General features: G+C 41.6%; 2 protein-coding genes across 6 annotated transcripts in view; both read left to right on the plus strand.

Annotated features, from left to right (window-relative positions):
• The window catches only part of HOXA5 (homeobox A5), a 144,950-nt gene that overhangs the window by 51,984 nt on the left and 72,456 nt on the right, over positions 1–20,510 (plus strand). The gene's annotated exons all lie outside the window — the stretch shown is intronic.
• HOXA1 (homeobox A1) lies at positions 139–3,137 on the plus strand. Its single transcript, XM_034401905.3, has 2 exons — positions 139–941; positions 1,450–3,137. The coding sequence occupies exons 1-2, from the start codon at positions 290–292 to the stop codon at positions 1,803–1,805; spliced, it is 1,008 nt and encodes a 335-aa protein (XP_034257796.1). The 5' UTR covers positions 139–289; the 3' UTR covers positions 1,806–3,137.

Here is a 20,510-nt window from a genome sequence, read left to right on the forward strand (position 1 = left end):
AACACCCTGGCTGAGAAGAGAGCGGGAGGGAGGGAGGGAGGCGGCGGCGGCGGTGTCTGCGCGTCACCTTGATGAAGGGGCGCTCAGAATTTAAATGCCACAGCCAGGGTGATCCATCACCAGGAAGGAACAGGGCAACTTTGGCAGCCGCAGCAATCATTGGCTGCCGCCCTCACGTGGTCACCGCCTCACTGTACATTCATATCATTTTTCTTCTGGCCCCCATGGAGGAAGTGAGAAAGTTGGCACGGTCACCCAGGACTTCGAAGAGCCGGTCAATCGGTGATAGATGGACACGGCAAGGATGAATTCCTTCCTCGATTATCCGCCCATCCTCAACGGCGAGCCCACCACTTGCGCCTCCCGTGCCTATCACCGCCACCACCACCACCATCACCCCGACCATGGGATTACAACCACTTTTCAGTCGTGTGCTGTCAGCGCCAACAGCTGCAACGGGGACGATCGCTTTCTAGTGGGCAGGGGAGTTCAGATAAGCCCCCATCCCCACCACCACCAGGCTGGTACCGCCTACCAACATCACCCCAATTTGGGGATGTCCTTCTCGCACCCCAGTTGCGGGTCCGGCTATGGCGCGCAAAACTTCACTGCCGGAGGCTATGGCCATTACCCACTCAGTCAAGAGGCGGAAATCAGCGGGGGCTACTCCCCGTGCGCTCCTACTCTCTACTCGGGAAATGTCTCTTCCTCCATGGTCCAGCATCCCCAGAGTTATGGTGGGGGCACAACCAGTTCTACTCAATACATTCATCCCTCTTTCGGAGAGGAGCAGCAGAATTTAACCCTCACTAATTTCAGCCACCCCTTGTCTCCTCTCCACTCTGCCCATCCAGAAAGCTGCACTTCTCCTTCTTCGGAAGTTTCTCCACCAGCCCAGACTTTCGACTGGATGAAAGTGAAGAGAAACCCTCCTAAAACAGGTTAGTCCTCATTTTCTGGGTGGTTAAGGCACTCTAGAATTTGAATAGCTGCTGTTTTGCAGACTGGCCTGACTGTCTTAGGTATCAGAAGAAAAGGGGTACTTGGGTCCCAAAGGCAACAGGTTACCCTAAAGTGGACATTACATTACATAACATTACCATGTTAAATTGTTAAATGTGAGCAACTCTGCTAAAGAAATGTGCTCCACATTGGTTTTGAATCAACCTGGTTTGCCCGGCCTATCTAAATAGCTCTTATCAGGCAAGGTTGTCAGGATGATATGCAGAAGCCAAGCATGATTAAGTTATTTCCTACTGATTCAAATAGACCCTGCTTTGGAGTAAACATGCATATAATTAGCCCAGAAAGCATCTTCCTTTGCACCTAGCAACTACTGAAGTCATGCCTTGATAAATGCCACCTTTCAGTTAAGGCCTTGAATCCATGCTTATATGCAGCAAGATGTGCTTGTGTGACTTATGGCTGCTGTTGCTTTTTTTTCTTCAGGAAAAGCTGGAGAGTATGGTTATGTGGGTCAACCCAACACAGTTCGCACCAATTTCACCACCAAACAGTTGACGGAACTGGAGAAAGAATTCCACTTCAACAAATATCTTACCAGAGCACGCAGGGTAGAGATAGCAGCCTCTTTGCAACTCAATGAAACCCAGGTCAAGATCTGGTTCCAGAACCGCAGGATGAAGCAGAAGAAGAGGGAGAAAGAGGGCTTGCTGCCCATATCTCCAGTCACTCCAACCGGAAGTGAAGAAAAGGCAGAGGACTCCTCTGAAAAGTCCAGCTCATCCCCATGTACCCCCTCTCCTACTTCTTCTACCTCAGATACACTGACTACCTCAAACTGAGCTCTACAATTATTCATTCTTCATTTCCTGGCCCCCTATGTTCAGCCCTAGAGTACTTGATAATGTTCCAGCTCTACTTTTTTAAAGACTGAAGGGGACCCTCCTCTACCCCATCCTTCTCTTGTCATGTTGGGTTCCAGATCAAATCTTTTCTTACTACATCCCTCAAACAATTGACATCCCATACTGAAACTTGTTGGAAGCAAATCTCACTGATTTTCCCTTCTTCCAAATTGGTGGGCATAATCGAAGACTACTGAGTTAGGGGTTGGAGAAATAATAGAAAAGGAGTTTGTGGCATAATATCACTGAGATTTAGCTAAAAGATCATTTTGGCTGGAATAGGCCCCAATAGTTCAGGATCACAGTCTTATTTCAAGATTGAGGGTTTTTTCTCCTCAGTGCTAAGTACAAGGATTTATTTAGGTGTCTCCCATCTCTAGACTATTTGTGAGAAAAGTCAAAAAGTGATTACCACAATGATAAATATTGATAGACTAGAATGAAGTTGCCAAAGAACATTTATGTAGGGTTTCCTCCATGGCAGAGACAAAGAGGTTCGCAGTTCCAAAAAGAGATGCACTATTGAAAGCGTTTACATGATTTCTAAAAAGTTCATGCATTAATTTAATGTACCTGGGGTTTTTTTGTATGTGTGTGTATGAGTTGTTGGTTGTAAATATTTTGTTTAAGAGCTCTATCTTTTTACAGATTTTCTAGAAATGTTTAGATTGATTATAAATTTAAAACAGGGTGGTTACGTTCTCAAAACTCGATTCGATTTTATAGCAAAAAGTGAATTTGTCAGGATCAAAGATGTGTTCAAGTCAATCAGATACCTCAAAAAAGAAATCATAGACTAATATTCTTCCTTCAAAAGAGTTAGATAAAAATGTTGAAATTGCACTAGATTTTTAAAAAAGAAACCTTGCTTATTAAGGTCTGCCCACTATTTTCTTTCCCAAAATCTCTATGGAATTATTCTTGACCCAAAACTTATGCAGAAAATGGAGAGACCAGACCTGCTCCCGATTTTCCATTTATCCTTCCTTAGATTTTTCAGCTGAACTTCTGAATGTGGTAATTGGCCCAAACGAATGTATAGTTCATGTGATTTGTGTACGGAACTTTGCATGATGCACAAAGTTTTGGTGTACTAAGTTAACACTGAGTTTTATCAGTTGTCTTTTGTGATTGAGTACTTCTGATATTTTCTGTACAATCATTCAAGGTTCTGAGATTCTGTCTGGGGAGTGGGGGGAAGAGAATGGAATCCAGAGCAGGATTTTACGGGTCCTAAAATCTCTGTAATAAATATACTCCTATAGCAGGCTCTTATTTGTTTTGGTTCTTTCTTAGGAAGAGAAGCCTAACCAATCAGTTCTCTCTCCCATGTTTGGTGCAAGCCAAATTCTTGCCACCTTGGGCTTCCAGGCCCCCAAGATTAAACTCAACCAGATCAGTGGGGACCCTAGAGAAAACTGTCTGATCTTTTACTAGGAAAAAGGACAATGAACCAAAACCCAGATCTTTTGGAAACACTGTAGTGGGAGCTTCCTGGGTCAAGTGCTAACCTTTTCACCCCGAACTACATATTGACCTATGTGTAAACTAAGTCCTCTTCAAAAGCTGAAGCTGACTTCAACTGGTCTTGCCTCACATCCCAAACCACTAGTGAAGAGATTTATATTTCTTTGTCTCTGAGGACCCCAAGAAGCAAAGCTTTCCCCATCCTTCTTCTAAATTGCCAGAACGATCTTCCAGGCACAAACTTTGGAGGACAAGCTGGGAGCAGGCAAGAAACAGCCGGCTGAAGAGCTGCTCCTCTTCCAGAGCAATTCTTCCCAGAGAGTCATCTCAGGGAGTCCTGTAACCTCGGCCAAATTCCCCCAGCCATTGGAAAAAAACTGGTTGAGGAAGATGTCAAGTGCTCACTGGAAAAAAACCCAGGCCTTTTATTAAAAACCTGTAGAGCCGATTCACTGGAGGGACTTCCTTCCTTTTTTTGTGATTTCTGTCATTAGTAACATAAAAGTGTGGAGTCATCATAATGGAAAGAATGCAAAACATCGTTTTCATTTTACAGTAGCCGCTTTCAGTTTGAAAAATTTGTGTTACTAGAATTTAATTGTAAAAGGGTTGCAGCTTCTTAAAGAGGCTTTTAGGAGTCCTGCCCCAGAGATAAAGCAGGAGAGGTTGGAAGCTGGAAGATTTTGGCTGGCCCAAGCACCAATGGCTGTCTTTCTCCCACAACATCAGCATAAGCAAGCCTTGATCTGCAGCCACTATTGCCAGAGGAAAACCCGGGATTGCTGAACCCCTTTTCTCAAGGCCTTCTACCAACTTCAAAGCAGGCAAGAGACCCTTTCACTTTTGGCTCTTCTATCTCCCCCTCCCCCCACCAGCTCCTCTTGGCCTCCTTGCTTGTCTTATACTTTCCCCTTTTGTTAATTAGGATAAGGCCTCAAAGCTAAACAAATGGCATTTGCCAAAAGCTTTCAAGTGGCATCTACATGCCAATGGGGAGGGTGAATGAAACCTTTCAAGGCTGGGGCTCCCAAAATTCAGGGACCATCTGATTCTTTCCAGTCTTTTCTTGCGGTAGCTGGAGGAAAGGAAGAGAAGATCAAGGGCTTGGTATCAGCTGCTTTAAAACGCCTTTCAGCAGCTCCAGAGGTGTCCTGTGAGGGTGGGAAAGAGGGGTTTATAGAAGGATGTTAATAGCCAGAATATTTATTGGAACAAATGCCACCTTATATGAAGCTTTCTTTGAAAAATAAATAACTCGTTCCCAGGTACACCTGAAGGCATTTCTTTCTGAGTAATCTCCGAACTATAATTTTCCAGAAAATAAGTGATAAGTCTGAAATAAATAACTTATAATGTAACTGACTGAAAGCCAATTAAATGCAGAAGAAGAAAAAAAACCCTTCATCAAGAAGTGGCACAGATTTCTTCAAAGTTTGTTGTAGAGATTATTGATCAAAAAGTCCATCAATCAACTTGAATATCTGACATCTCTCTCTCTCTCTTTCTCTCTCCCTCTATCTCTCTCTCACACACACCCCAAGATATTACCCACCCCAAGGAAATAGGTAGGAATTTAATTGACTAATCATTAATATGACTGTGGAGAGTCAGAAAATTGATCCACTGGACAATAAAGATAATAGTTTCCTTTAGACTAAGTAGGAAATGTATTTTGCCTAAAACAGAACTTGTGTATTTTTTGTCACTAGTTCTTTCTGTGTCTACTGGTGCTTACACAAATCCACATAATGTTATACAGTTAATTGATGGATTAGTCCTAACCATTAATTGATCAATATTCATGAATTGATTTACACTTCTCTTCTTCATTGATGATAGAATTTGGATAGAGCCACCCTCACCTTTCCATGGTATGCCAATAAACAAACAAACAAACAAACAAACAAATAGTGGTTCTTTAAAAAAATGTCTTTGCTCATCCAACTGGGATTAGTTTGGCTTTCTTTTGGGTAATGTGGATACTTAAAAGAAAAACCTGAAGCCTATTTTTGATTTTCATCCTTAAAATTTGGTTTCAGATGCTGCACAAAGATGTTTTTCTCTAGGCAATCAGATTGAAAGCAATCAATATTTACTCAGTCTGAAAAGGGTGGTTGAAAAAGCAGCAAACAACAAACTGCTTAGCTGATCACCCTGTTTAATCTCAGGTTCACTGAAAGTTCAAGCAGAAATGAATTCAGTGATGGGTCACTTTAGAATGAGTCCCAGCGGTTTATCTCACTCACTGCTAAAGGCAACAATTATTTATACATACAAAGATACAGACGTGTGCCTCCACAGTTTTTCTCCTCCAACCTCTTGTTCATTAAGATAACAGTTTCACTGTTCGTTTATTTTAAAACCACCAAAAAAATCTTCAACTAACATCTTCCTTGCTCTTCTCTTTGTCTTTTTCCTCTGAATTCTTGTTTTGGCTCAGTGTTAGTGAAAATGCCTGGCAGTTTTCAAAATGAGGGAAAGAGAAAGATGCACCACATCAAAATCTTTTAAAAAGATAAATACTGTAAGGCAAACTATTTTCCTGGGAGGAGAAAGTCCTGTTGATGTTAGCAGGAAGTTGCCTTAAAGCATTTTTATTTTTATTTAACATTTCTATCAGGATCTGCAACCCTGTGAATATGAAATACTTTGTTTTTCATGTTTTAGAACTTAAAGTGCATTGGCTTGACTGGGTTCAGGACAACGTGTGTATCTATATGCACGCACCAGCAAATTTGAGTTCCGAAGCTTAGAGGAAGGGGGACCGTGGGATTCCACAAAAACCGAACATTTGAAGGTGCTGCACGTTGTGGCTAATTGCAACAACTCTTCAGAGGTCAGAGGTCAGCTAATCACTGCATAAATGCATTCTTAATGGGAATTTATTAGCCTCTTTCTAGTGGCAGATCACGTTTGAGGGGGACTAACTTTTTTTTAATAGCATATTAGTTTCTAGAAATGATCAGATTTTAGCTTGATGCTTTGCATTTTCTGACATTATTTGTTATGTTTATTCTAATAGTCTAGTAATGCTTAAAGTCTCCAGAGAACAAACACCTATCTACACGATAAACAGATAACAGACAGACAGACAGGCAGATAAATATATTTCTTTGCATGCTTATTTGAGAGGAGCATTCCCTGGTTTCTAAGCTTAAAAATCAGAGGCAGATCTAAGGTGTCTCACACACAGGTTTTCAACATTTATGTTAGTAATCAAATATATTTTTGGAGGGGTGGTGACTTTGTTTACATAAATACTCGTCTATAAAATAATAGCTCCTTAAGAATAAAAATAAAATACAAGCAACAATAACATAAGCAGAGAATCTGGATGTATTTTAAAAAAGTAAAGAATATATGCATGACTAAACAGCGGGTAAGCACGCTTGGATTTTGGATATGTGGTACAATTAAATCAACAACTTTCCCCTTGTCTTCCTCCAGTCCGCCCAGCATACTCCGCAGCTGTTTTCCTCAGTTCAAATCTCAATTCTTTAGTCTAGGGCTGGTGTGCACCCGAATTTCTCCCAGGTCTTCTTTTCCCTGATCTCAAATGCAGGACTTCGGTGGGAAAGCTTCGGCTCCGCGACGAAGGTTGGTCTGCCTACTGGAACCGGGGCTTCCAAATTGCTTGCGAGGCCCATCCCAGGCTTTTTAATTCAGCCCAGCTGCTCCGTTTACTCGGGAGCGGCCGAGGAAAAGCGAGGCGAGATGAGGGAGTTGGGAGCAGGGGCGCTTACAGTTCTGTTGGTGATAGAGCTCCGCCTTTACTTTCTCTTACCCAAATCTTTAACGTCCGGATTTAATTTAACCCAGGTCTGACACTGACTACTTGGGGCTGGTTTCCATGGTAGAAAACTGCCTGAACCGACATGAACATTTCGGCAAGGCAATGGCAATTAAAAAAAAAAGTAGAACTCATCGCGGTTCTTGCGCTGGAAAATATTAGTAAGGGGCTCCTTCTATAGAAATGAAGAAAATTGCATTGGTATGTTCGTGCGTGTTAGAGAAAGCGGAGAAAAGTGAAGCGGGAGGAGATCCAAAATAATATCTAAACGCTTGATCGGTGCGACGCCTCTAAAGAGTGTTTGCATAAAGTCTTTCACCCAGGCTGACCGCCCGACTATCCAACGCCTTACTGTCACGGAACGAAATCGGTTTCTCACCTTTCTTTTTGCAACTAACTATCCTTTGGGGCTCAGCAGAATCAATTTCACATGACTGGAAAGAAAAACCAGAGACGTCTAGAATGTCAAGAGTTGGACTCGGAAATAATCCGGAAGATCAAATTCTGCTCCAAACTGCTGTTTCCCCCCCTTTAGCTGTGTTAATACAGCAATACTTATAGATTCCAAACCATAACATTATAACTGTAAATATGTGGCTACTTTACAGAATTCTCCCCTGCTCTTTATCCACGGTCGTATTTAATTTTAGGCAACGTTTCTAAATTCTTTGCTCCTTCTTGATTTCCAATAAAGCGAGTTTTTTCTGTCCACTCTATAATCCAGAACTGAGAATTTTCAAGAATACTAATTAGTCAAAATAAAATGGAATGTTATTTTTTCTTTTTAAATGATATTACTGCAGAAAAAAAATATGGGGATTGGTAAATATAAAATCTTAGAAGCATAAAGAATGGCATTCTTCTTGTAAGGAGAATGAAGCAGAAAAGGAAAGAAAATGGCTTAAAAATATTGCTTTGGCTGTATCTGCTTTGTGGATGAAAAATAAATTAGTTGTACTGATTGTTAAATACCAGTCCAAAAAAGAAGATGATAACAGGAAACACTGAGCTATTATTTTTTCCAAGTTGTCTATTTAGATTTTTAAATTAAGTATACTCATTTATGCCTTAAATTAATAAAGAAATATTTCAAAAATAACATTCATTCTTCACATAGCATTTGTGTAGGATTAGCACCTTGTTTGACTATTTAATCCAGTTTTACAAGCTTTCAGCGCTATAGCGAGTAAAGTTCGGGTTTTTTTTTTGTGGCAAGTAGCCGGTAAACTGCTTAGGCCAAAAAACAGGTACCTTTGCATCATCTGACATTCCAACAGTCTTGAAGTTAATATCTTTGCTTTCCATAGCTTTCTATTAACTTTCTATTAACATATAACTTTCCATAGTTATATTCTGTTGAAATAGGAGATATCAACCTCCAGCTTCCATGAATAGTGTATTCTATGATTTCATCGATAAGAAAAGGACAGTGCCCTGGCACCTATTGATATATTACTTTATAATTGTTGCAAAAACAACATTGCTTTGATAAAGCCTTAGTTTGAAAAGAGGGACCAATATTGAAGAACTTCCTTCCCAAATAGGGGACTCTTTTCAAGTTAATCTTCCAGACTAATCTCATTATACAACTCCCAAACCAAGAGGCTCTATGTTATGTTTGTGCTAGTACTTCAATTCGACAATCAATGTCTGATAGAAATCAATGCAAAATGCCCTTGAATTTAATAGCTGCGATTGGCAGACAGACAGCCTCATTTCCCTGCATTCTCTTTCTACCTCTCCTTCTTTTCCTCCCCTCTCTCCCCTCCCACTCTCTAATAGCTGTTATTCAAAAACTTTTATACAATTGGCTTTGACAAAAATCTTATGTGGAAAATGTTCATGCTATTCTCATTTAGCAGGCGCAGAAAGCAATCTAGATTAAGAGCAGAGAAAAACTTCATCCAGGTTTCCAATCTTAAATGCAGAGGTATGTCCCTTGGGATAACCCTACAAATATTATATATATATGAGAAAAAGTGATTTCAGCATATTGCTCCCAAAGAGATCCCATTTGCAAGCCAGCCACCAGAGAACCTTTGTTTAACCTCTTCATCCACATCTACTCTTTCTCAAAATCTCTGTGAGGTTACATAGGTCTACATTGCAAATCAGAGAAGGAGGAATATCATCATTCTCCTATTAATTAAAAAGAGATCAGATGAAACTATTTGGGTATGAAATTTCAGTGGCCAAATCGACTGTTATTAGTGATAGTGGTGATGGTAAAGAACATGTATCAAACCTCTGAATCTCCTATACACAGGGTGCCTTACAGCAAATACTAAAATTCAAAAGAAGACACACAATAACCCCCCCCCAACCCCCCCCCCACAAATAACGTCTGAATGAAGATGACAAACAGTCATTCTCATAAGCCCTTCAGGGAGAGTCTGACCTTTATATTTCTGGAAGCATTCAGAGATGAAGCCAGAAAAACTCTAGAGGGAAACTTTTCCATCATGTAATTACTATGAGATAAAAGTAATGCTTCCTGCGCTCAGCACCCTTCACTTCATGAGCATGGGGTACTGTGAGAGCAGATTCTCCCAGGATTTCTTGGATGGATTGAATCCAGCTGCTGAAGGCAATCTTGAAAATTCCCAGGTGCAAAACCATATCACGACTCGGAATTGCACCCCCAAAATTCTTGATAGCTAATACAAAGCCAGGAAAAGAGGGGTAATATAATGCTAGTGATAAAGCCAAACAGTAGGGAAACTGCTGCATTTGGGATCCTCTATAATTTCAAAGTACTCTTCAAAATCAAGTCCATGGAGGATCTATTCCTATAGTCTATTTGATCATAAAGGAAAAAGTTACTGTAGCCAAGTTACTCCTGCTCCAAAAAGGACTACATCCGTGCTCCAGCTGGAGTGGGTAACCCCCTCTCCCTCTTGGATATAGCTTCCATCTGCCTTTCTAGTAGTAGCTGTGAGCCCAGAAGGACATTGCAGACCTATATCTCTGAGAGACAAGAATGGACTGAGATGTTCTTGGACTACAATTCCCCGTTTCCTTAACAATGTTTTGAAACTGTAGTCCAACCATATGTGGAAGTCTGGAGGTTCCTCAAGTTTGATTTTAAAATAAAATACATTGAAAGACAAGCTAAAGAGAGATGTAGGGATAAATGGGAACATAGGGAAGAAACAGTTTAGATGGATTTTTATTATTGTGTGGTATATTTAGTGTTATACAGTTTGTGTTTAAAAGTGCAGTGACATATTATTACTATGTCCCTGGTTTATTGTTAAATAGAACAAATGATTCCAGTCTGAAGTATAAATATGTCTCTGCACTGTCCAGGATGAACATGTAAGCTTCCCTTTTCAAAAGAACAGATTCAAGTGTTTTTGCTAAACCGCGAGAAATATGAAATAACCAACTATTTTTTAACTTTTAAAAAAGACTGGTTATAACAGTAGTTTCCCCTATGCTCCAGAGGCAATTTGTATAGCATGAACATAGTACTGTGCACTAACATTGAAACTAATCTAGGAATATAAGTTTTATTGACTTAAATGGTAGTTGTGAAATGCCTTATATATATTTTATGCATCAATTTCATTTCTTTTCTTTTTTCCTTCAAAATCCTGTTTACCCAAAATCTTGGCAGCTTCTTAAAAAGCATCTTACTCAATCACTCATATTTCTTTATCAATATATTTTTTGCTTAAACTGGAGTCACTTTTCTTCCTCTCTTTCACCAATACTTTAGTCAATTGAACACCCAAGGGAGAAGCTTTTGGACATGCCATCAAGATCTTGTGATAGGATAGAAGCCCCTTCTGTGATTCCTTGGTGACAGATGCTGGTATTTGTAGAGAGTTCAGTAAACAGAGACTTGGACTGGACATTTTCATAACCGCAGATGTTTTTCATCATTTCCTATCAAACTACAACCAAACAAAGATGCATCTCTCTTCACACAGTTCATCTTCCTTCTTTTTCAGCCTTCCGCCAGCTCTGGCAGGGAATGAATTAAGAAAAGCCAGGTGGAGCAATTCAGCAAAGCTATCTATAATACTTTTGGACCATGACCATCTCTCACTCTGCTATCAGTAGATATTGATATTGCTGTCTGCCAATACTGAAATGGTGCACAGAGAAGCTGATCCTGAATTTGAACAGCAGAGAGATTCAATTTATTTATTTTTATTCCACCATTATTATTATTTTAAAAATAAATAACTCAAAGCAGCAAATATACCCAATACTTTTTCCCTCTTCTATTTTCCCCACAAGCCTTTCTGGTGAGTTGGTTGAGAGAGAGTGACTGGCCCAAGCTCACTCATTGTCATCTACTGTATGACTGGAATTAATAGTTCATGTTAAAATATTGCTTCTTTTGTTAAGATGACAAATTTGACAAATTTGAAACGTTACAGATAGATATACTTCTGAGGAAAAAAAAATCAGGCATTAATTGAAACAATATTCTGGAGTATAGCAAAAATCTAAATATTAATAATAGTTCTTCAATGGCATTTATAAATAAAGGAATAAAAATAAGTCCTTCACAAAATATTTCCTAGCAGACAAATGCCTACCCATTGAATATGAGATGGAATAATGTTTCCAAATTATGCATTCATAGATTAATTTTGATTTTCTTTAGCTTCAGTCATATATACCTATAACGTGAAATGCAATGAATTCTCACATAAATGTTCTTCCTTGTGGCATGTTTTATCTCCTAAATTAGAATTTATTTCTAATGGTTTGTTTATTTCTAATAAATTCTAATGCTTCTTGATAAGGAGATAAAAATGTGAGACTCTTCCACTAGAAAACACAATGTGTGTGTATTGCTTGCTCTTGTGGAATGGTGGAAGGCGTTGTTACTATTGTCTTCAGGTTTTATCATTCTATCTCTGTTATCTCACTGATTATTCCTGTTGTCTGATCTAAATAAGCTCACGGGGAGAATTTCCTAGTAACATTTTCTCTTGACTTTCAGCTGAAGCATAGAGATGTGAGATGATTGTATGATGAGAAACAGTATTTCCATGTACCTCCTGGACAGCATGGTATCTGTAAAATATGCAGTTAGAAGTTTCTTGTCTTTTGGAGGAAAGAAAAAGAACTCCTTTCTTTTCCATTAAACTGAAAATACTTGAAAAAATGCAGAAAAAATGCAAATGCATGTTGCCAACGATGGATGTAGGACTACGTTAACAATGGCAATGTTGGGTATTATTGCTATTGGTAAGTATTTCAGAGCAACTGGGTATTATGAGTATAGGCAAATGTCCAACACATAGATTCCAGGTTCATGAATTTCACCTCAAAACTTCAAAAGCTGACCTTTCATTAATCTTTATACTGCAAAACATTTAGAATATGCATAAGCAGACATTAATTTTGCAGGGTTTCTTTATAAGAGCAGGAAATTTTTAAAAAAATAAAATTATAGGAGAAAAGGAAAATAAAATATTTTTCGTTTCATGTACATGTTGAATGCATGTATACAACATATTTTTTTGTATCTGAACTAGATAGTAATCCTCTCAGACCTATGTATATTTAATCAACATTAGTGGAATTTACTTTTAAAAATTGGTTCATAGAACTTCTGTCCACAGTATCACTGCACCACCATCTCCTCCTCCTCCTCCTGACTTCAGTCAAATGTAACTAATAGCAGATTCATATGCACTTCAAAAGCTTGGAATTTAGACAACTGTCCCTTCCTATACTAATCTACCAGAGCACTCTCTAGTATTTGTTGTCTGAAAAGTCTACTTTAGGAGGTGTCATTATGAAACTAGCTGTAATTATCTGTGACTAGAAAGTCTTTTTGTGTATATGTATGAGTAACCTTAGGGAAAGCCAGCTAATATACTATTAATACAGCTGGACATGAGCCTGCCATTTTATAGCATACCATTGCCATTCCAAGGCACAACATGTATAGTTATGCATCTTTGGGGATTTCAGTAAAAAAAAAGAAACACTTTCTAGGTATGTTAACAGATTACTGGGCTTAATTTCTGTTTGGGGCACAAACCCTGCAGATATATTTTACTGGTGGAGGTCATGATCTGGACATAGAGATCCTGAAGATGAACTCCAGAACGAGTGTCATAAATCTAAGGGAGTCCATCTCTCTATTGCTGTTGCTGCTGCTGCTGCTGATTATTTAATTAACGGATCCCTGAACATGTATATAACATACAATAGCAATATAATGTTTAGACTTGATTTTCAGATGTGCTTCTTGATTATCTTAAAATAACCTCTCAAAATATAAAGAACTTTCTAAGAATGGACAGTATCCTGGCTGACACGCTATTCAGTTAACTTGAAGCTACTTGAAGACATGCTACTTTATACAATGGTTGATGAATCCAGTTTTTTAGTTCATTTGCCTAAAGGATACTTTCATTATGGCAGCAATAAAAAATAAAAATTATATAAAAAACAAATACATGCACGGGTCATTCAATTGGTCTGTCTTTGTAATTGCCAAAATTACATCTAGTCCTTCAATACAAATTGAAAGAGGAAATGCCATATGTGTCTATAATTGATTAACTGAGGGATGTACAGAATGATAAATAGAATCACAGACATAAATACATAAAATTAATTTGGCATTATAGCATGTACATGCAATATTTTTTTTCATTCATTTTAGCTATTACTGAGAAATTTCAATATATGCGCATTAGAAAAGAGTTATATCTGAAATAGTTTTTCCTGAGATGGGACTTTATATATTGATTACTACAAAAAAAATCATAAACTTCAAAGGATAGAAGCCATGACTTTGATATAATATGTATTCTTAAAATTAATGTTAGAGATTTTTTTAGAAATAAAAAATGGCTTACAGATACTATGTCACTTTTTGAAGTTTTTTTAATTTTTTTGTTATAGTTATGCAGATATATTTTATATCCAACATCTTGGAATTTGATTTTTAATTGTGGCATAAGCATGCAGTGTTGGAAAACAAAATAGTATTGCATTTTAAGATCTAACCATCTACATTGTACCTAGTGAAGGGCTCTTTGCCGGGGTGGCGGTTGATACCCCCAGACTTATTGTCATGGGGGATTTCAACCTTCCATCTGCGGGTGAGGCGTCAGAGGTGGCTCGGGAGTTCATGGCTTCCATGACGGCCATGGACCTGATCCAGGTAGTTCAAGGCCCCACTCACATAGGGGGACACACTCTGGACTTGATTTTTATCTCTGGTCAGTGGTTGAATGATCTTGGTAGAGGGGATCTAGACATCAAACTCTTGTCATGGACAGATCATTCGCTCCTCCACCTGGACTTTCCTACTGCTTTCCCCCACCGCAGGGAGACGGAACCGACCAGATGGTTCCGTCCCAGGCGCCTGATGGACCCCAAAAGGTTCCTGACGGAGCTTGGGCCGTTTCCAGAGATTCTGACACACGACTCGACTGAAGAGCTGGTGGCCGCCTGGGAAAGGTCGGCCGCTGGAGCTTTGGACCGCGTCGTGCCTTTGCGGCCTCTGACCCGATGCCGAACTCAATTGGCTCCTTGGTTCTCTGAGGAGCTGAGAGAGATGAAGCGTCGGAAAAGACGCCTAGAGAGCATTTGGAGGACTAGTCAATCCGATTCCGACCGGACACAGGTGAGGTCTTATATCAAGACCTACCTAGTGGCGATAAAAGCGGCAAAATCTAACCATTTTTCTGCTCTTATCGCATCTGCAGAGAACCGCCCAGCCGCCCTGTTTAGGGTGACCCACTCCCTTCTTCGGGGGGGAGTGCGGGAAGATCCCTTGCAGGGTCGTGCTGAGGATTTTGTGCAATTCCTGCACGATAAAGTCGCTCAGATTCGGGAAGGCTTGGACTCCGATTGGATGAGTCCACGGGAGGAGACGAGGGCAGGTCTTGAGAATGTTATCTGGGAGGAGTTTGATCCTGTGGCTCCTGAGGATGTGGACAGAGTTCTGGGTAAGATTAGTGCCGCCACGTGTTTATTGGACCCGTGTCCCTCCTGGTTGGTACTGGCCTCCCGGGAGGTTACACGAGGCTGGCTCCAGGGGATTATAACTGCTTCTTTGAGCGAGGGTGCCTTTCCTGCCGCCTTGAAAGAGGCGGTAGTGAGGCCCCTCCTCAAGAAGCCTAGCCTGGACCCGGCTGAATTAGCCAACTATCGTCCGGTCTCCAACCTTCGTTTTGTGGCGAAGGTTGTTGAGAGCGTGGTGGCACGACAGCTTCCCCGACACCTGGATGAAGCTATCTATCTGGACCCGTGCCAGTTGGGCTTCAGGCAGGGGCACAGCACAGAAACGGCATTGGTCGCGTTGGTGGATGATCTCTGGAGGGCTCGGGACAGGGGTTGTTCCTCTGTCCTAGTCCTATTAGACCTCTCAGCGGCTTTTGATACCATCAACCATGGTATCATGCTGCGGCGGTTGAGGGGGTCGGGAATAGGGGGCACCGTTCTGCGGTGGTTCTCCTCCTTCCTCTCCGACCGCTCGCAGTTTGTGTTGGCAGGGGGACAGAGGTCGACCTCGAGGCATCTCGCATGGGGAGTGCCACAAGGGTCGGTCCTCTCGCCCCTCCTGTTCAACATTTATGTGAAGCCGCTGGGTGAGATCATCCGTGGTTTTGGGGTGAAGTGTCACCTGTACGCTGACGACACTCAGCTGTACAACTCCACCCCAGACCACCCCAACGATGCCCTTGATGTGATGTCCCACTGCCTGGAGGCCGTGCGGGTCTGGATGGGGAGGAACAGGCTCAGACTCAACCCTTCCAAGACCGAGTAGTTGTGGCTCCCGGCGTCCCGATATAGTCAGCAGGTGCCATCGCTGACTATTGGGGGTGAATCTTTGCCCCCCACAGAGAGGGCTCGTAATCTGGGTGTCCTCCTGGACGCACGGCTGTCTTTAGAAGAACATATGACGGCCGTGGCCAGGGGGGCCTTTTATCAGGTCCGCCTGATTCGCCAGTTGCAGCCCTTTCTGGATCGGGACGCCCTGCGCACAGTCACTCATGCCCTTGTTACCTCCCGGTTGGACTACTGTAATGCTCTCTACATGGGGCTCCCCTTGAAGAGCACTCGGAGGCTCCAACTGGTCCAGAATGTGGCCGCGCAGGCGGTTATGGGTGCTACCCGTTGCGCCCACGTGACACCCCTCCTGCGCGAGCTGCACTGGCTCCCAGTGGTCTTCCGGGTGCGATTCAAGGTGTTGGTTACCACCTTTAAAGTGCTCCATGGCATAGGACCCGGGTACCTTCGAGACCGTCTTCTGCCACCAATAACCTCCCACAGGCCAGTTCGCTCCCACAGAGAGGGTCTCCTCAGGGTGCCATCGGCCAAGTCATGTTGGCTGGCGACACCCAGGGGGAGGGCCTTCTCTGTGGGAGCCCCAGCCCTATGGAATGAACTGCCCCCGGAAATTCGTAAGATTTCTGACCTCCGGGTATTTCGCTGCACACTCAAGACCCTATTGTTCCGCCAGGCTGGGTTAGCAATATAATTTTAAATTGGATGTTTTAAATTTTTGGAGTTTTAATTTAAGCCAAATTTATTTAATATTTTTAAATTATTTTAAATTGATGTTTATTCTGTTTTTTAATTAGGCTGTACACCACCCTGAGTCCTTCGGGAGAAGGGCGGTATAGAAATAAAATTATTATTATTATTATTATTATTATTATTATTATTATTATTATTATTATTATTATTATTATTATTATTATTTGCTAATAACAATGCTAACAACCTTTTTAGCTAGACCTGCCAAGATTTGAGACCAATATCTCATACATGTTTATTGCAAGAAAAGAATAGGACCATTGACTTAGTGGAGCTCCCTGGTAAATGCATATAGTTCACATCTTGGGGCAGCTATTCAAAACTGGTGAAGATTAATTAATTTGTAGAGAAGGTAGCAACATTTGCTAAGTATTAAAAGAGTATAAGAAGTGCCTGCTGAAATTAATCTGTGGTTTAATTTCTCCCTGTCACCCCTCTCACAATTTCTTCCATTGACTTACTCTGATTTCTTTTAGAAAACTATATATTACTATTAGAATTTTTACAGTGATCTTCTTCTATAAGGAAAAGATATGTGTGAAATGCAAAGGCATGTAAAAATGGACTGCAAGGATAAGTCACTCCCTGAGGAATCCAAGTCTGTTATTCACCCATTAGTGTTGACATCTAAAGAAAAGATCTATATAAAGAAGTCTATGTATAAGTGCCTCTGTTTAGAGGTTAAGGCACCAGGCTAGAAACCAAGAAACTGTGAATTCTAGTCCCTCCTTGGAGGGACCAGTCACTCTTAGCTCACCTCACCTCCCAGGATTTTTGTTGTAGGGAAAATAGGAGGAGGAAGGAGTATTAGGTATGTTTATTTCCTCGAGTTACTTATTGAATAATAAATGCAGGATAAAAATCAATCAACCAATCAATCAATCAATCGAGCAAACAAACAAATAAACAGATGCATTAGTGTAAAGCCATAAGTCCAAGAGTCTGTATCCATCCAACCAACCAGATAGAGCAGAATGAGCACGCTGCAGATCTCCTCAGCTAAAGGCTGTTGGCTGGTAGGGATGAAAAGATGGACTTTTTCCACAGTGGCCCCTGCTCCATGGACCATCCACCCTTCAGAGATTAGAATGTCCATAACCTTGTTAGTCTTTTGTAAGGCCCTAATAACCTGGCTGTGCTCCAGTGTTTGGGGTGCTGAGTGTGTTAAGGCCTGGTTTCCTGGTTGAATTGCTAACTGGCCAAGTATCTTGGCTGCTATGTATATTTATCTTGGATGTTTTTATTATTTTAAAATGTTTTTAGTATTTGTAATTGTAATACACACACACACACACACAATTCCTTTTTCGAATTGTAAGGCTCCTAGAGTCATTGACTGAAATGGGTTGAATGAATGAATGAATGAATGAATGAATGAATGGATGGATGGATGGATGGATGGATGATTGATTGATTGAATGAATAAATAATAAATAATCAGGTATAGTTCAGCGCTCCTTTCTGCATGCATTGCCCCTTCATGAAAATGTAAGGCATCATGGACTAGCATTCTATATGCAGCTATACCTGTGCTGTTTAGAGGTTCTGCCACTCTTGAGTGGAGCTAATGTGGTGGCATGAAACTTTTGGGCAGTGACAGAACTATTCAAGTTTTCTTGGGTCCTCTTTTGAAATGGAATGTATGATGAGGATTGAATGGAAGTTGATGTCAGCCCTGTGAAGGACAGGAAACCCAGAGGCAAGGTTATGTCAGTATAAACAATAAGCTGAGGAATTAACATACAGGAGAGAAAAATGAATAGCTCAGAGGGGGCCCATTATTAATCATGGGGTAGGGATGCTATATATTTTGGGGGAGGAAAGAAAACTTTAGCAACCAGGTTGAGGTAGTGTTATGACTTCATCAGATGAATCTTTCTTAGAGGAAAATTGCGAGGGGAGGGGGAGGCAAACAGGCTGAAAGAGGAGCCTATGGACCCATATTATAATATTTCTCTTGGAGCATCAGAAATAGTAAAAAACCTAAAAGACAGTCTTCTTTCCCTGAAGACAGTCAATGCAATGAGAACAGCACTATTCCTGAATAATGAGACATGCAAAAGCTTCAGGAGATAGACTTTTGAGGATAAAGATTAATCAAAAGATAGGAATTCCTGCTGACTAGAACATGCTTTCTACAAGGTAATTAATGCCAGCTGAGTTTGAGTGGAGTCTTCTGCTGCTTCTGCGTGAAAGCCAGTTAAAAAATGGAGACAATGGCAATTACAGTCTTGCTTGTATTTTTGTTTTCAGATTCTGACTGAATGTCCTTGTCCAGATTTTTAGACATTGGGCTAAGCTCTGAGCCTGGTTTTTTAAAAATTATACAGTATTGTTGTTGCTATTTCTGAACTTTGGAATGACTTATTTAATTTAATTTAATTTAATATTTAAATTGCTATACTGCCCTTCTCCCAAAGGACTCAGGGCGGTGAACAGCCATAGATAAAAAACATAGAATACAAAATTTAAAAACAATTTAAAATATATTAAACAATTTGGCCTGACAGTTAAAATCCCCCATTTAAAATTAAAATTAAAATTATACCATTGGAGAGTTAGGCCAGCCCGGCTTGATGAAATAAAAAAGTTTTGAGGGCCTGACGGAAAGTACGTAGATCTGGAATCGTCCGTATCTCCGGGGGAGCTCGTTCCAGAGAGCAGGTGCTCCCACAGAGAAAGCTCTCCCCCTGAGGGCCACCAGTTGACATTGTTTGGCCGACGGCACCCAGAGGAGCCCCTCTCTGTGGGAGCGTACTGGCTGGTGGGAGGCTCTTGGCGGCAGAAGGCAGTCTTGTAGATATCCAGGTCCTAAGCCATGGAGCGCTCTAAAGATGGTCACCAACACCTTGAATCACACCCGGAGGACCATTGGGAGCCAGTGCAGCTAATGCAGGAGAGGTGTTACATGGGAGCGCCATGACACTCCCATAATTACCCACGCGGCCACATTCTGGACCAGTTGGAGCCTCCGGGCGCTCTTCAAGGGGAGCCCCATGTAGAGGGCATTGCAGTAGTCTAGGTGGGAAGTGACGAGGGCATGAGTGACCATGCACAAGGAATCCCGATCCAGAAAGGGACACAACTGGTGAATCAGGCGAACCTGATAGAAAGCCCCCCTGGCCATGGCCGTCACATGTTCTTCTAAAGACAGCCGTGCATCGAGGAGGACACCCAAGTTGCGAGAGGAAGAGGGGAAGAGAGGAAGGAGGAGAACCACCACAGCACGGTACGCCCCACACCTAACCCCTCTAACCGGCGCAGCATGATACCATGGCTGATGGTATCAAAAGCCGCTGAGAGGTCTAATAGGACCAGGACAGAGGAACAACCCCTGTCCAGAGACCATCAACCTTGAAAGAGGCGGTGGTGAGGCCTCTCCTCAAGAAGTCTTCCCTGGACCCGGCAATGTTGGTAAACTATCGTCCGGTCTCCAACCTTCGCTTTGTGGCGAAGGTTGTTGAGAGTGTGGTTGCACAACAGCTCCCCCAGCATCTGGATGAAACGTCGTATCTGGATCTGCTTCAGGCCCGGGTACAGCACAGAAACGGCATTGGTCGCATTGGTAGATGATCTCTGGAGGGCTCGGGACAGGGGGTGCTCCTCTATCCTGGTCCTGTTAGATCTCTCAGCGGCTTTTGATACCATCGACCATGGTATCATGCTGCACCGGTTGGAAGAGTTAGGGGTGGGAGGCACTGTGTTGCAGTGGTTCTCCTCCTTTCTCTCTGACCGGTCGCAGTCTGTGTTGACAGGGGGGCAGAGGTCGACCCTGAGGCCCCTCATATGCGGGGTGCCACAAGGGTCGGTCCTCTCGCCCCTCCTGTTCAACATTTATGTGAAGCTGCTGGGCG

Source organism: Pantherophis guttatus, chromosome 4 (genome assembly GCF_059756535.1).
Source record: "Pantherophis guttatus breed Tessera chromosome 4, ASM5975653v1, whole genome shotgun sequence".
Lineage (NCBI taxonomy): Eukaryota > Metazoa > Chordata > Lepidosauria > Squamata > Colubridae > Pantherophis > Pantherophis guttatus.